Source organism: Hemitrygon akajei, chromosome 17 (genome assembly GCF_048418815.1).
Source record: "Hemitrygon akajei chromosome 17, sHemAka1.3, whole genome shotgun sequence".
In the NCBI taxonomy this organism is placed as follows: Eukaryota; Metazoa; Chordata; class Chondrichthyes; order Myliobatiformes; family Dasyatidae; genus Hemitrygon; species Hemitrygon akajei.
In genome coordinates, this window is record NC_133140.1 from 64,755,247 (window position 1) to 64,772,531 (window position 17,285).

The window sequence follows — 17,285 nt, forward strand, 5'->3', positions numbered from 1 at the left end:
GAAGTAGGGATGACTCTAGGCCTTCTTGTGTATGGCCTTTGTGTTGGTGTTCCACTCAAGCCTGTCATCCAGGTGCCCCTGCCCCCTGTATGTGGTGCAGTGTGGTGTGTGAGTTGGAGGGTCCAACAGGTGGTGGTGTTCTTGTGCATCTGTTGCCCTTGTTGGTCAGGGTTATGCATTTGGGTTTGAGTGCTCTAGACAAGCCGGTAAGGTGGCACCATTAAATGGTGACTTTTAGCATGCAGTTCCAGTGGAAATGGTCAAATATTCTTGCTTAGGATTCCTACAGCTGAAATTAACAGTCACAGCCATGGTTACTCCAGTAAGTAGTGTCGTTTTGAGACATTTAAAAAATCTGTCGCTACTCAATGGAATGGCAGAATGGCTACTGCATGGCAGAATTGTGTTGCAAGTGCAGTTCCTCTTTAAGAACATGGTAGTGGGATGCTGTGCTGTTCTACAGGTCTGATTGAAATGCAGAGGGTTTAGACTTCCACTCCCGAATATCCTGCTGGCCACTCTGCAGTCTCAGGGAAATAAACGGAAGATTCCTGTACCAGAGAGATGTCAAGAACTGCTGTGTACTCTGCTTTATGGAAACATTGCTCAGACTGGCAGTCTCAGACGCAACGTTGCAGCCCAGTGGCTTTACCATTCTCTGCAAAGACAGGACAGCTCAGGTAGAGGACATGGAGATTGCTGTATAATTAACTCATCATGCTGCACAAACGTGGCAGTTCTGTCCAAGTCCTGCACACCTGACCCGGAACATCTGGCTGTCAAATGTCTTCCTTTTTATCTGCTGAGGGAAATTTCTGCCATCATCTTGGTAGAGGTGTACATTTTACCTCTGGCCAACGTCGAGCAAACACTGGAGGAGCTGAGCAATGTAATCAGCAGGCACGAAACTGCACGACCTAATGCTTTCCCTATCATTACGAGGGATTTCATCCAGGCCAGTTTGAGGAAATCTGTGAACAGAAGCATCAACATATCACCTGTGGAACCAGAGGAGCCAACACACTTGGCCACTATTACACCACCATCAAGAATGCTTACTGTGCCATCCCACACCCACACTTTGGAAAGTCCCAACACCCGGCTGAACTTTTACTCCCAGAGTATAGGTAGAGTCTAAAGACTACAACACCAGTGCTGAGGACCATGAAGTATGGTCAAGGGAGATGGTGGAGCACTTACAGGACTTCTTTGTGTTAGTGGACTGGACAGTATGCAGGCATTCACCTTCGAGTGACAGGAGTGTTCAAGGACATCTTCAGTCTCTCACTGCAGCAGTTGGTGATTCCCACTTGCTTCAAAAGGGGAACCAGTGTCCAAGAGAAACAGGATGAGCAGACTATCACCCAGTGGCCCTCACATCTGCTGTGATGAAGTGCTTTGAGAGGACACGACATATGCCAGTGATACCAAACCTGATTCTGAGGAAATTATCCATTTTGTAGTTGGCACAAAATGCAGCCATTGTAAAGCTGTAATAAAGGAATCCATTTGTGGAGCGGTGGATTGCCAATGAAGTTGGAAATTGTCATTATTCTCGATTGTTGTTGGAACCACACTCAGCAACAGTATTCCATAAGTCTCCTCAGACTCCTTGTAGTATTCAAAAGGTTTTGGGGTGGTGGAGTTGACTCTTCCACTTTTACTTACCCAGCTGTCAATCTGTTCTTGTATTTACTGGACACATGAATCCAGGCGTGGTATAGTTAAATAGAAATAGCTGCAGCATGACGTCTAACCCTGTTACGTATATTCCAGTTACTGACTGGAATGTTGACATTTATAGTTAGTCTTTTTCATTATTTAAAACATCATAATGATCTTGATATAATCTTTTTGAGAGTCTCTACAGCTTTTCATTTACCACCATTCAGAAAATGCTATGAATGTCTCTTGTCCAATTCACGCAACCTCACAAATGCCTGCATTGAAATCTACTTGCTCCAGCTTCAAAGTGTCAGTGTACACAGATAATACAGGGTAACAGCATGAACAGCCATGCCAGAGAGAATGTGTGTTCATACCACACACTATACGCCGCTGTTCACCTGTGCTGCAGCGGAATGTGCTGGAAAGAATCCAGATGATATCTAGGAAGGATGAGAGATTGCTGAAGCTGGAGCCACATACAAATGTCCTCTCTTATTGCTGGTTGGCTGCTTAACAGTGGCACCAATGGAGGTCGGAGATCCAATCACCAGCTGCGTTCCTCTCAGAGGAAGGAGTGAAAGGATTGCAAAACTATTCATCACACCCAAAACAGAAAGGAGCCAGAATGTAAAATTCACTGAACAGTGGAGGAAAAAAATGAAGTACAGGTGTTCTCCCCCTTTACGAAGGTAGAGCATTCCTGTGAAACCTTTCTTAAGCCGAAATGGCGCAAAGCGAAGAACCATTAATTTATATGGGAAAAATTTTCGTAAAAGCGAAAATCCTCTTTGTATTGCGGAAACAGGTTATTAATGTAGGTCTTTTGTAAAAGCAAAGTGGCGTAAAGCAACATTCTTAAAGCGGGGGACACCCTGTACTAATGAATATTTGTTTGGGAAATGACTTATGATAAGGTTTCTTCAACATACACCATGTGTCAATAAATTCTAAATGTGATGTTGTAGCTTTATAGTCATAGAACTGTACAGCACAGAAATAGGCCTTTCAGCCCATGCCATCTATGCTGTCCCTTTTGCCCATCCATACCAATTGTATCTCCCCACACTGGGTTTTGTGCCTTACCTCTTTCAATGCCTGCCAAAATGTCTCTCGAAAGTAGTCATTATATCTGATTCTGTCTCCCTCTTTGGGAGCAAATTCCAGATATTAACCACTCTCTTCAAAACCTCTTTTATCGTCATAGACTTTTCCCTCTCTTTAAACCTATGCCCTTTTAGAACACAGAACATGGAATGCTGTTTTTGAAACCCTTGCTATGGGAAAAACATTTTGTTTATCTGCCGTATCTATGCCTCATATAATTTTATATACCCTTATCAGATGATAAGATCAGTTGCATCCCAACTTTTATAGTCTGTGCCCCGACCTATGAGGACATGTATACCATTTGCCTTTTTCACCACCTGATCTAAATATTTATTACTACTTTATGAGACCTGGGGATTTGAACAGCATGTCCCTCTGTTCTTCAATGTTACTTAGCACTCTCTGTGCCCAGCCCCATCTGACCCAACAAAGTGCTTCACCTCAGAATGATCAGGATTAACTTCCATCTGCCAATGCTCCTCTCAGCTTTCAGTTTTATCTGTATTCTGCTGTGGTCTTAGGTTACCTTCTTTGCCATCCACGCCACCACAAACCTTTGTGTCATCAACAGATTAATTATCAAATCTGCTTCCTGCACATCCAGGTCGTTAACAAGCAGCAGGGAATCTCGGCATTCTCTGCATAACACCCCTGGTCACAAACTTCCAATCAGAGAAACGTCTTTCCACCAACCCTCTGCTTTCTATCATCAAGCCAATATTAAAGCTAGCTGACCTTGGATCCTATATGTTTTAACCTTGTCAAGTGCTTTACTAAATCTACGTAGACAGTATGTACCAACCTGCCTTCATCAATTTTAATTACCTCCTCAAAAACCACTCAACTTAATGAGATGTATTTAGGTATTAAAGATGTCTGCTATTTAGAATTCTCATGAAAGTGTCTTATTCCTTCTGTAGCAATGAGAAGCCTCTGCAGCTTGAACATGAACAGCACCAAGTTGTCAGCTGACACTTACGAAGATCTCAAGGTAACTGCACTATTCAAAGTAGTGTCTTTTATTTAGTATGTGACTCATATTAATCAGGGTGTGGCAACGTCAAGAATTGAAATGTCACCATGCATCACTAAATACAGCACTGTGCAAACGTCGTGGGCACACACCAACATGTATATCTAGGGTAGGGTGCTTAAGGCATTTGCACCGTATTGTAATTGGCAATGTGTAGCAGAGAGCAAGTTTGGTGGGAACAAAGGATACTGGGAATGGTGAGGGTGGAGCACCGCGGAAGGGGGATGTGACAGGTGGCAGAGGAGGAGCGCCAGGATGGTGGCACAGACCCATTCAGCCCTGAGAGACCAGGCAAGGTCATTTGATTCCAGACAATTGGTTTATTGATCATGACAGAATGTCTCTCCAGTGCTTCCTGCTCCCTCCTCTCTCCCTTCCCCTTTTCTCAGCTATGATCGCCCTCTCCCTGCCCTCTTCCCACTCTCCCACTCTCAGTCCACAATAGAGACCAATATCAGAATCAGATTTATCAACTCACATATGACATGTATTTTTTGCAGAAGCAGTACAGTGGATGCATAAAATTACAGTACTATGCAAAATTCTTAGGTACCCTAACTTTACATATGTGCTGAAGACTTTTGCATAGTACTATAGATTTAACATCTTGTCCATAATTGAGAAGATGGGACACAATTTGCATCTATTGCTATTGGCTGAAAGTTAGAGCTGCTATCATTCTGATAACACCAAGTTAAAAGGGACCTGAGTAATCAGAAAGAAGTGATGATGTCTCATGTGGCCATTAAAGCAGAGACTATAATGATACTCAAAAGAAAATTTGATAATTATTGGAAAACTAAATAAGTTAATGGATGTTAAGAATTATCGAGAGAAACAGGATTAGATTTAGTATCGATGTTCTCGAAGTCAGGTTTAATATCACCAACATATGTCCTGAAAGTTGTTTTTGTTTCAGCAACAACTTGAAAGTGATCTTCCACTTCTAATCCCTCGATGAGCACCGGTGTGTGTTCCATTAACTTACCATTCCTGAAGCCCGTAATCAATTCCTTGGTCTTAGTGATGCCGAGTACAAGGTTATTGCTGCAACACCACTCAACCAGCTGATCTGTCTTGCTCCTTTATGCCTTCTTGTCACTGTCTGAAATTCTGCCGACAATCGTCATGTCATCAGCAATTTTTTAGATAATGTTTGAGCTGTGCCTAGCCACATAGCCATGGATGTAGAGAGAGTAGAGGAGTTGGCCAAGCGTGCTTCCTTGAGGTGCGCCAAGTGTTGATTGTCAGCAAGGAGGAGATGTTATTTTCGAGCTGTACACACTGTGGTCTCGCAGTGAGGAAGTCAGTTATCCATTTGTGGAGGGAGGTACAGAGGCCCAGGTTTTGGAGCTTTTTGAATTGAACAGAGGGTATGAATGTGTTGAACACTGAGCTATAGACAATAAGCAATATCCTAATGTAAGCCAGCAAACAAGGAAGTTTACTTGTACAGAACTTTTCAATCACAATGCAGTTCAGAGTGCTTTACAAGAACAAGATATAGAAATTAAATATCAAATTTCAGACAATATATAAGAGAATAAAATCACACAAAAATAGATATGATGAATAGCAGTGGGGATTACTGTTGTCCAAGTGCTCCAGGGCCAAGTGGAGAGCCAGAGAGATGACATCCGCTAAAGACCTAATAAGGCACGAGGCAAACTGAAGCAGGTCCAGTTCCTTGCTCAGATGGGCGCTAATTCTCACCATGACCAACCTATCAAAGCACTTCATCACCGTACATGTGACTGCCACTGGGCAACAGTTGTTGAGACAGCTCACCCTTCTCTACTTGGGCACTGGTTTGATTGTTGCCCTTTTGAAGCAAGTGGGGACCTCCGACTGCAGCAATGGGAGATTGAAGATGACTTGAACACTCCCGCCAGTTGGGATGCACAGGGTTACAGAGCCCTACCTGATGCCTTGCGTTCATTCTCTTGAAAGATGTTCTAGTGTCGGCCTCCAAGACAGATGACAGGGTCGCTGGATGCTGCAGGACTTTGCATAGATGTAATCTGTTCTCCCATTCAAAGGCATTTAGCTCATCTGAGAGTGAAATATCACTGCCATTCATGATATACTTCGGCTTGTAGGATGTAATGGACTGCAAGCCCTGCCGGAGTTTACGTGCATCCTATTCAGTCTTAGCTTCAATGAGAATTGGTTTTTTTAAGATAGCCTTCCATTGGTCGTGCCTGGACATCTTTATAGTTCTGGATCACCGATCTTGAATACCACAGATCTAGTCCTCAGCAGACTAAAAATCGCCTGTTTCATCCACGGCTTTTGGTTTGGTTATGTCTGGTATGTTCTTGAAGGCACATCCGGACTGGGGGGTTTTAATGAAATCAGTGACAACTGTGGCATATTCATTCAGACTCCAAAAATGAATCCCTGAATATTGTCCTGTGTACTGACTCAATGCGTTCTTCTGCCTCCCTTGACAGTTCCTTCTTGGTCCTCACCACTGGTGCTGTGGTCTTTAGTCTCTGCCTGTATAAGTACAGCCAGGTGATCGGACTTGCCAAAGTGTGGGCATGTAATGGCATGGAAGTGTTCTTGATGGTGGTATAACAGTGGTCAAGTGTGTTGGCTCCTTTGGTTCCCGAGGTGATATGTTGGTGGTAGATATTCAGAGACTCCTTCAAGCTGGCCTGGTTGAAATCCCCCACAATGATAGGGAAGGCATGATGTTGTGCCGATTCATGCCTGCTGATTATGGAGCTTGGCTCCTCCAGTGCCTGCTGAGACTAGCTTGAGGTGGAATGTACACTGCTACCAAGACGATGGTGGAAAACTCCCTCAGCAGATACAAAGGACGATTTTTGACTGTTAGATGTTCTAGGTTTGGTGAGCAGTACTGAGACAGAACTGCCACATCTGTGCACCACAATGAGTTTATTAAAAAGCATACTCTACCTCCTCTGCCTTTAGAAGACTGAGCTGCCCTGCCTTTGCAGAGAATAGTGAAACCGCTGAGCTACAGTGCATCTTCCAGAATGGTTTGTGATAGCTTTGTTTCGATGACGCAAAGTACACAACAGTCCCTGATGTCCATCTGCTACAGCAATCTTGCTCTGAGGTCTTCAATTTTATTTTCCAGAGACTGTACATTCGCCAGTAGGATAGTCAGGAGTGGGGGTCTATAGTCTCTGTATTTCAATCCTACTTTCAGCCCAGTATGCTTTCCTTGCTTCCTCTTTCTTCAAGGGGATCTGCATTCATAACCTGTGTCTGCAGTCTGGGATCTGTCAATTTTGAGTATCGATAGATTTTTAAAATTATCTGAAAGTGATGTTGCTTACTGAAGTACCCATGGCGGTGACTGTGAATTTCAGTTGTAGTCATCCTGAATCGGACTATTTGATGTTTCCCATTGAAGCTGCACGCAGTGAGTCGCCCCTTATCGGCGTCAACTCAAGGGGAAATAAAAGAAAGGAAAAATTCAATATTTTCTGAGGTGCATGGCCAGACAGGATGTCCAAGTTTCACGCTAAATCTTTGGTAATGTCCTATTTAGACTGAGGTCCAATTTGGGTATTAATTTAAATTTTCGATTTGAAATTGACAAATTTTGATAGGCAAAGGTATTAGGCATGGTAGATGGAATTAAAAATACAGAGATCTAAATTGAATACCCTGCTGGAAACAGCAATTCCAATTGATGATACTTGTAAAATTTTCTATTTTCCATTGATGGTACTTTGAAATAGAGTCTTTTGTTAAGTATGTATAGAAATACGTTACTTTTCATAACAAAGTTCCTACAACATCTAGTTCGCATAGAATTTATTTCATGAATTTGCGTCAAACATTAACTATTTTTTTCACTAATCTGTTGTCCATTAGGCCAAGCTGCCAAACCTCAAAGAAGTGGATGTCCGTTACACAGAAGCCTGGTGAATTCCTCACGTGACGGTCATCGAGAAAAGATTATTTTGTGGAAGAATCAGAAAAAAGAAACTTTTTCCAGCATTTTTACCTTGGGTCAGGGAGTGCTGAGATCGCCAGCTCGGGTTCTTTCACCAGAGGCCTGTACACTGCTGGGTTCCCTGCGGACCCTGGTTCACTCTTAATGCTTTTTGATTTCTGAAGATGAAAAAAAATGTGTAGCAGCAAACCGGCCACAAGAGGAACCTCCCTGGTCATTAATTGCCTTTGTGCTTACGCTGTGTGTGAAAAGATTATATTCCTCTCTTGTTTATTTCGTCTACTTGAACGGACCAATGTCAAACCGATTTGGAAGTTCGCACGATTGTCTTTGGCTGAAGATAGCAGTTATTTGATGGATACGTTACCTTTACCATCCCAAATCCTTGCAGCGATATGCAAAGTGATAATTCTTCTTTTGTTTTGTACATACAGTAAATTTTACATAAACACACATATTTAAAAATTGTTCACATGACAGGTCTGGGACCTGACACTTATTTATGGATTGTAATTCTTTTACCTGTTTTTTGCGTATAGTACTGTAAAAACTAGTTATTATGGCTGTCTGGTAGCCTGGAAGCTCTCCTTTAAGTGGTTTTCCTTTGCCTTGATGAACTTTTCTTGTCTGCCCTTTTGGATCACTGCAACTTGTGCAAGATTCAGAAAACAACAAAGGATATGTTTTCTGCTTCACCTCTAATGAAGAGACTGGAACTTTGAAGGAAACTAAGCAACAGACTTTTCTTTACAAAGACCAAATTGCCAGTTGTTTTACTGAGGTTGTGATGAGGTTCCACCAAAGCTATCTGCATCCAAGAGTTTTAACAAAATAAACTTTGTAACTTCATTTTTCTTTCTTAAATATTTCACCCTATTTAAAATTTCTCCCAGCCCTCTTTCCCTGACTAGTGCATAGCTCCAACATGCATGTATGATTTGCATGGCCCTCGTAGAAATCCTCCTGTCAAAACCAATAGCTTCACTTTTTTTTGTGATAGCAACCACTATAAGCGTTCCTTGCAGTAATGGAATGTTTTTATTATTTTACGATGCCTTTGTTTCATATGAGCCATTGTTGTATAGAGCAAAATTATCTTTGTCATTTTTGGCATGGTTGCTACTTTGCAGAATTTACAGCATCTCAGACAAAAAACACACACAAAAAAAAAGATTGTACCATGTACCTTTTTATTTTGTTTTGTATGTAAATTATCCAAGAATGGAGGCCAGGCTTCTTTGTTTTATACCTTGTCGCTGGGTAGCTTTTTCACTTTCCCTTTTGTTTTGAATTGGTTAAGTCTTAATCAGGTTCATGTTCCAGAGTGCTGCAGCGAGTCTCGACTGCATGAAGATGCAGGCGTGGAAAAAAAAGTTTTAAAAAATGCATCCATTGTTCATCATCAGCACTGTTGCTTTTATCAGATGGTTTACTACTGTTCTGTAGCTGTTGTACAAAGAGATGTGACATAATTTCAGGCAAAATAAACAGTAAGTGAATATCTTTAAATTGTGTAGTTGGTTCTCTTTAATTATGGTGGAAGATCCGGAATGAACACTTGAGTTTCAACACTCATACCTTCATGTGTTGAATACAAGATAGATAAACTGTTGTTGATAGAACTGTGCACGGCTAGATGAGAAAGTCATTTCATGTTTTAATGGTGTTGAAGTGCCCAGGGATCAAGGCAAACTTATTACCTTTTTCCTTGTAGCAAACTGAGGCCAGAGTGAACTTCATTTTAACTTCTCGTTGAAAAGGTAACCACAGGGAAGTTCTATCCAATAACATAAGACTTGTACACTACATGACTGGAATTTTATCTGAAAAATAGTAAGGTTGTGCTTACTGTACCTGGAAGCTAAAAGACAGAAAAATTATAGTTGCTGGATTTAGGAAATAAAAACTGATGTTGAAGAAATACTCAACAGAAACTGTGATGTTGTAGAGTTCTCTTCTACTTCCCTTCTCACGGTGCCATCCCAATTAACTGCAGGAGATGTAACAGTGTCCTTTTACCACCTCCTTCCTACTGTCCAGGGACACAGGCACTCCATCCGGGGGAAACAGTGGTTCACTTGTATCTTTTCAGATTCACTTCTGCTCCATTCAATTCTTACAAGATGGTCTCTGCATTGGAGAAACCAAAAGTAGATAAGGTGAGTGCTCTGCAGAAAACCTCTAGTCTGTCCTCAAGGAGGACCCTAAGCTGCCAGTTACCTTTCATTGTTAATTCTCTGTTCCACTCCTCCTATGTCTTCTTTCTTTGGCCTTCTATATTGTTTCAATGCAGTTCAATGTCAACTTGAGCAAAAGATCAACTTCAGACTTGGCATGTTACAGTCCTCAGGATTCAATATTGAATTCAACAATTTCCGATTACTAACCTTTCCAAATTGTGTCAAAGCTGGCTATCAAAATGCTTTTCCACAGATGCTACCCAACATAGATTTTATTTCGGCTTTTCAGCATCTACAATTTTTTGGTACTTCAATCTGTACCTAGCAACTACAAAGTTGGTTGGTGGTCTTCTGCCTGCAATTTACATCTCTTCTAAGCAGATCTGAATTAGTTTTCACCACCCTCTCTCAGTTTTATTGTGCCGTTCAAACTGCCTTAGCTCCCCATCCAAGCACAGATGACCCTCTCTGTACCACACCCCACAACTGCTCTGCAACTTAAGACATGTTAGATTTCTAACTTATTTCGTTTTTGATACAAGGTCATCTTTACACTTTTTCCTGTGTTTCCTCCCCCATTACAAAGACCTGCTTGTGTTAGGTTAAGTGGCTGCTGTATATCAACCCTTGTGTTAGTGGCTGGATCTGGAGAAATGGGAGAAGGGACATGAGATATAGTAATAAAGTTATCAAAGATAACACAGGGGCCTTGATCATCTGAGTATGTGGACTGAGGAGTGACAAATGCAGTATAATTCACCTAATTGTGAGTTGTTGCATTTTGGGAAGTCAAATCCATGTAGGACTTTTACAGTGAATGGCAGGGCCCTTGAGATTGTTGTAGAACAGAGAGACCTTAGAGACCATAGTTCATTGAAAGTGGAGATATGGGTAGATAGGGTGTGAGATGCTTATTGGCACACTGCCTTTATAAGTCAGGACATTGAGTATAAATTTGGTAGCACATGGTGCAGTTGTACAGGATGTTGGTGGGACCACATTGGGAGCATGGTAATCAGTTGTGATCAAGTTTTTCTGAGGAAGATGTTATTAAATTGGGAAGAGTGGAAGTGTACTAAACCGTAAGGGACATAAATGAGCAGAATGCACTCGAAGTCTTTTTCCCAGGGTTGGGAAATCAAGATTTTGAGGACAGGTTTAAGGTGGGAGTGGAATGATTTTTAATAAGACCTTGAAGGGCAACTTCTTTACACAAAGGGTGGTATCCATGTGGAACAGATTGCCAGAGAAAGTAGCTGAAGCAGATACAATAACAACTTTTTTTAAATAGTTGGAAAAGTACATTGATTGGAAAGGGTTATAGTCCAAATCTTGGCAAAAGGGACCAGCATGGATGGGGCATCTTGGTCAGCAGGAACTATTTTGGCCAAAGGTCCTGTTTCTGTGCTGTATAATGCTATGACTTTATGACTCTGTGCATGTGTCAGAGGAGAATAGGTTACAGGGGAAAAGGGTTGCTCTGACCGTCAATATAGACATGATACGCTGTATAGACTTTAATGTCGTAGGGAAAAATAAGACATGTTTCTCCCTGTACAGGTGCTATCCGACCTGCTGAATATTTCTGCTGCTTTCTGTGAATTTGAGAACCATCCATAGAGTGCTACTAGGAGCTGGCTTCAAGTAGATTGCCTTGAGTTTAAATCATTACTCTGACTGTATTTGCTTCCAGGACTCCCAGCAGGCAACACCGCAACCATGAGTGTCAGGCTTGAGCTCAGTTCACTCGATAGTAACAACAGCATTCTTCTCAATAGCTGAACACAGCATCCTCTCACTGATATCCCAACCTGGCAATGTCCTTCCCCAAGCAACAACCCATGCTCTCCGGTCCATCTCTCCATTCCGCTATCATAACAATCAGAGTGGATCTGGTGGGAAAGCCATTTTATTCCACACAATAAATCCATGGTGTTTTACTGCTCTGGTCAATCTCCCATATAGCATTTTGCCAAGTGTCACATCAAATGTGCTTCTATCATTTGCCCTCTTAGCTCTTTAAAAACCAATCAAGTTAGACAAGATCTTCCCTTAACAAATTCATGCTGACTGTTCTTAATTAATATCTGTTAACGATAACTTGAGCTGTCCCTCAAAAATGATTTCAACAACTTGTCCATCACTTACATTCAGCTTACTCACCTGTAGTTAGTCTAGCTCTTCCTTTTCAATCAGCTGTATGATATTTATCATTTTCCAGTCTTCCAACACCATGCCCATTGCCAATTGGAAAATAATACTCTTACTTCTTTAAAAGCTGACAATTTATCCATGTCTGGCAGATTATCTATTTTTAAATATTATTGAGGCCTTAAATGACTTTTGCTCACTCAGCTTATTATTTCCTATATTTCATATTCTCCTCAGTGCCAATATCTGCATCACCCCCTCTCTGAAGGGAGATAATAGGTATACATTTAAATTTATGCACATACAGTAACTGACAGTTCCATGCATCCATGTCTGATTTGGTCTTTAAAGAATCTTGTGTGTATTTACAGAAATTTGAGGGTTTACTTTGAATTCAGCTGCCAATAATTTTTCATATGCTCTCTGCTTTCTACTATTCTTTTTCAGTTTCACTCCTAGGTGTTCTGCACAGAACAGTACATCACACAATGCTCTTCCAGAGCTAAGCATTTGGCCTTGGTAGTAAAATTTGCTTTTCGCTTTATCATGTTACATGTATTACTTTACAGGTTTAATTAGAGAGTTTTCCCTTTTGGGAATAAATATACAATCTTCACCATCTCCTTCTTGACTTTCTCTTATTTTTCTCTCTCTGATTTATCTTTACGTACCTATTACCATTTCACTTTTACTAACTGGTATCTCTGCCTGGTGAAATTGGCCTTGCTGCAGGTCGTTCTTTACCATTTCCATTACTGCGCTAAATCTGATGAAATGAAGTTTACTGCTTTCAACATCGCATCCATTGCCACTGTCTCCACTTAGCCAGGATCATTCCCTAAAACACTTGTGCCTGCCGTGCATAGATTCAAAAAAGTTTTCTTGGATATACTTTAACAATGCCATACTAGCTGCCTAAATCCATCTTCTGCTATTGCTTCTCTTTAAAATAGCTGAAATAATCCACTCCTAGACCCTTGCTATTTTTGTACTTGGTTATTAGGACGTAGAACATAGCTCAGGATCAGGCCATTCTGCCCACAGTGTTGTGCTGAACCAGCTAAAAAGCAAACCAAGACCACCACTAACCTGTCCTACCTGCACCATGTCCATATCCCTCCATCTTCCTTACATCCATGTGCCTATCCAAATGTCTCTTAAAAGCCTAGAATGTATCTGCCTCTACCACCAAGTCGGGCAGTACCTTACAGACATCCATGATTCACTGAGTAAAAAAAAAACTTACCCCTCACATCCTCGTTTGAACCCCCATCTGCAATGCATGCCCACTAGTATTAAATATTTCAACCCTGGGAAACAAATACTCTCTGTCCACTTTATCCGTGCCTCTTACAATCTTGTAAACCTCTGTCAGATCTCCCCTCACCTTCCGACACGCCAGAGAAAACAACCCAGGTTTATCCAGCCTCTCATGATAGCATACGTCCTCTAAACCAGCATCCTGGTAAACCTCTTCTGCACCCTCTCCAACACCTTCTCCTTTCTATAGTGGGATGACCAGAAGCTTTGTAAATACTAATGCAACAGAAGTTTAACAGCTCATATATCTCTAGATGTAGGTTGAGCTGACATAAATTCATAAACAGTAATTTACAAAAATGCCTTAATATAGTGAAAATATCCAAGTGTATTTTACAGGAACATTATTGAACAGTGCATTAGATCAACTTACAAGGAGAAGGCAAAATGCTTGGTCAAAATGGTAAGTTTCAGACAAAATCTTAAAAAGAGGAAAACCTGGTAGAATTAGAGACTTATGGAGGGGAATCAGGAGTTTAGATCCTTGATGGATAACAGTACAATAATAGCAATACAGTAGCAAATTAAATTCTGCCTGACTAAGAAACCAGAATAGAAGGGGTGTGGATATTTTTGAGGAATGTGCTGTAAGCCTGGTGTAATTTTCAGAAATTAAAGGGGAACATGACCATAGAGGAATTTTGAAAGACAAGTCAACATTTTTAAAATTGAGTCAGTGCTTGACCAAGAACGGGCTCGGGACTGAAGGGTGAATGTGGTTTGATATGAGTTCACCAGTTGGGTTTTGGAAGGCAGATATGCAGAAGAAGGAGATGAAAGAACCCAAGAGGTCTTTCAGAAGAGTGAAGTCCAGAATAAATACAGATGAAGGCTTTTTCAAAAGATCAGTTGAGGCAATACATCAGGTGATATTGGGGTAAGAGGCTAATGGAGTGTTTGTAGATATCACACAAGTTCAACAAGTTTGCGGCTGCATATTGAAGTACTATTGGCTATTGGGATTTGCTGTAATTACTCTTCAAAATGGCAGTAACATTGGGAATTCCAAGTCTGAGTGCACAGGCATTCTCAGGCTGTTGAGAACAATTTGTTAAGACTCTGCAGGTTGGGATCTTACACAGAGATCAACACTAAGTTTAACCAAGAAAGAACTTGGGTTATTTGTGTATGTTTTCAATGATGCAACCTGAGGCAGTTCAGCTTAAGTTGCAGCTATGTTCTAGTCTACTTAGTTTGTTTTTGTAATCCAATTTTTGAGGGTGAGGCTAGTCTTCACTGCTCTTGTGGCATTATTGTTACTCTGTACAACCTCATGAGTTCAAAGGACACCATGAAGAAAATCTCTCACTCTATTATCCAGCCATAATAGGACAGTTTTCTGAATATAAGTGTGTCATTTTTAATCAAGGTCAGACCACAAAAACCGGACAACTGATTCGATCTTCCCAAGATCGAGCCAGCTGACACTGTAGCAAATTCTGGAGAAGGGACTCTGAGTTGAAACATGACCTCTTATTCTCTTTCTGCAGATGCTTCCTGACCTATTGGGTGTTTACAACATTTACTGCTTTCAGGATGATTCAGAGATGTTGAGGGATGGTGGAGTCCATTAAGGTTGTCTTATCATAAGTTTAAACATTGTACATTTATAGCAATGAGGAAAGGTGGTCAATTGGAAATGTTGACTGTGTTCCTCACTTAGAAGTTGCCATTTGACCTGCCAAGTGTTTCCAGTCTTTGTTAATTCCTAGACACTGATCAAACTGAATAAAGAAATATTCTAGGTCAAGGATCCCTACTTGGGTCCCATGGACCCTTTTGCTTAAAGGTATTGGTCCGTGGTATAAAAAAGGTTGGGACCCCCTGTTCTGGAGCAAAACACTTCTGTATGCATTCCAGTGTCTCTTGCACCAGAGCTGGGATTGTAATCTTGACAAGCATGGCCAAGCCTAACAGCTTTTGGAGCCACAATTCTCAGACATCCAAGAGCTGAAAAACACATGCAGTTTTTATATAGGTGTTTTTATTGCTAACATTTGCCATATAAAATGTAAAATGCACATTCTTTGTGCATTATAGCTAAATTAACGTTGTGGCTGGAAATCTAAGTGAGACTCTGGCCTGGGTTTGTCTTCCTTGCTTTATATTGAGTATTAGTACATTCCAGATAAGGCACAGAAGTTAACCATCCTTGAATAAGAATAAAGGGACATCCTATTAGAACTCGGATGAGGAGGAATTTCTTCAGCCAGAGGGTGGTGGGAATTTTGTTGCCCCAGAGGACTGTAGACACCAAATCATTGGATGTACTTAAGGCAGAGATTGGTAATTAGTTTACTACTGGCATATACTGAGTGGTCACTTTATTAGGTACCTCCTGTACCTAACAAAGTGGAAACTGAGTGTATATTCGTGGCCTCCTATGCTGTAGCCCAACCACTTCAAGTTATGACGTGTTGTGCATTCAGAGATGTTCCTCTGCATACCACAATTGTAATGTTATTTTAATTACCATCACCTTCAACCAGTCTGGCCATTCTTATCTGATCTTTCTCATTAACAAGGCATTTTTGCCCACAAAACTGCCGCTCACTGGATTTTAGTTTGGTTTTCTGTCCTATAAAGTTCTATGACTCTATATCCATATTATCTTGCATTCCTACAAAGAGGAAATTCTTGCTTAGTGGTTTAGTTGAAGCTTGATTCCTTCATTCGGTGGTGAGTGGGAAACTCGGAACAGATTACGAAAAGATTGTGTTTCACAAACACTCTTGGTGGTGGCCATAAGTATTCCCAATGAATAATGTAAAAGGAAACAATAACACAGGATGAATGCTAAAAAAAAATTCGAAGTCCTCATCAGATTTTTTTCTCTCTATTCCGTGTCTTCACTGTCTAACTCTTCACAAAGATGTGAAAAATAGATGTTCTTTCAGTCGTCGGGGAAGTCAATTTGGATTTGAGGCTTCCCATAACTAGTCAGTCTCGGTCCTGAAACAAGGTTTTGACACAAAACATCTACAGAAGCTTTCCTCCCACAGATGCTGCTTGACGTGTTGAGTTCTTCTAGCAGATTGTTTGTTGTTTCAAAACCAATGGTGATGATTATTAAGTGAGCTGGATACTTGGAGGTTGGATTTAATAGCCCTGGAAAAGGGCACAGTAATTGCCATGTATGATTAACCCATACTAACATTCTCATTTCACTTATTTTTACTAATTGCCAATTTCTTGCTAATATGCAGTAGTGGGCCACTTTCACCAGTGGAACCTTGATTTTTAATACGGTTTTGAAAGTGACTAGAAGGGTCTCTGTGTTTTTAGTCAAAGAGAGATGTTGTTTGCAACCGGAGTAGAAAACGGAGAAACACAAATGCCAGTTACCAAAGCAACTTCAGGCATAAGTTATACTCCATTAGAGACTAATAAATAAAGGTAGCAGCTGCTAGGAGAAGACCAATAATTATGGACAATTATGGTGCATTACAAAGCCTGTGAGAAGTCCAGCGTGTAGTGTCAAGGAGCACTAACGTTTAATAAGGCCTTGTGCAAAGCATGGAGTCCAGACTTCCCATCATCGTAGAGATGGCCAACCTTGATGCATAATGCCTACAGGCCAGTATCACAGCTTCTATTGCAGCAAAAGCATGTGTAACAAGGGCAATGTTACAACATCCATGGGGGATTTGAATATTTTTGCAGATTTGGAAAATCAGGTTTGCGCTGGATCTCAAGAGGGGGAATGTGTAGAATGCCTATGAGATGGCTTTTTAGAGTGACATATGGTGGAGCTCACTAGGGGAAAGGCAGTTGTGAATTGGGTGTTGTGTAATGAACCAGTTTTGATTAGTGACCTTAAGGTAAAGAAACACTTGGGAGGCAGTGATCATAATATGAAAGAATTCACCCTGGGGTTTGAGAGGGAGAA

At 41.1% G+C, this 17,285-nt stretch overlaps 1 protein-coding gene across 4 annotated transcripts in view; it reads left to right on the forward strand.

Moving 5' to 3' along the window:
- Positions 1-9,254, forward strand: part of cmip (c-Maf inducing protein) — a 243,967-nt gene extending 234,713 nt beyond the window's left edge. For all 4 annotated transcript variants that reach the window (XM_073070308.1, XM_073070309.1, XM_073070310.1 and 1 more), the window contains 2 exons: positions 3,696-3,766; positions 7,664-9,254. In XM_073070308.1, coding sequence (XP_072926409.1) covers positions 3,696-3,766; positions 7,664-7,717 — 125 coding nt within the window. In that variant the 3' untranslated portion in view covers positions 7,718-9,254. The remainder of the gene's footprint in view (positions 1-3,695; positions 3,767-7,663) is intronic.
- Positions 9,255-17,285: the final 8,031 nt, after the last annotated feature.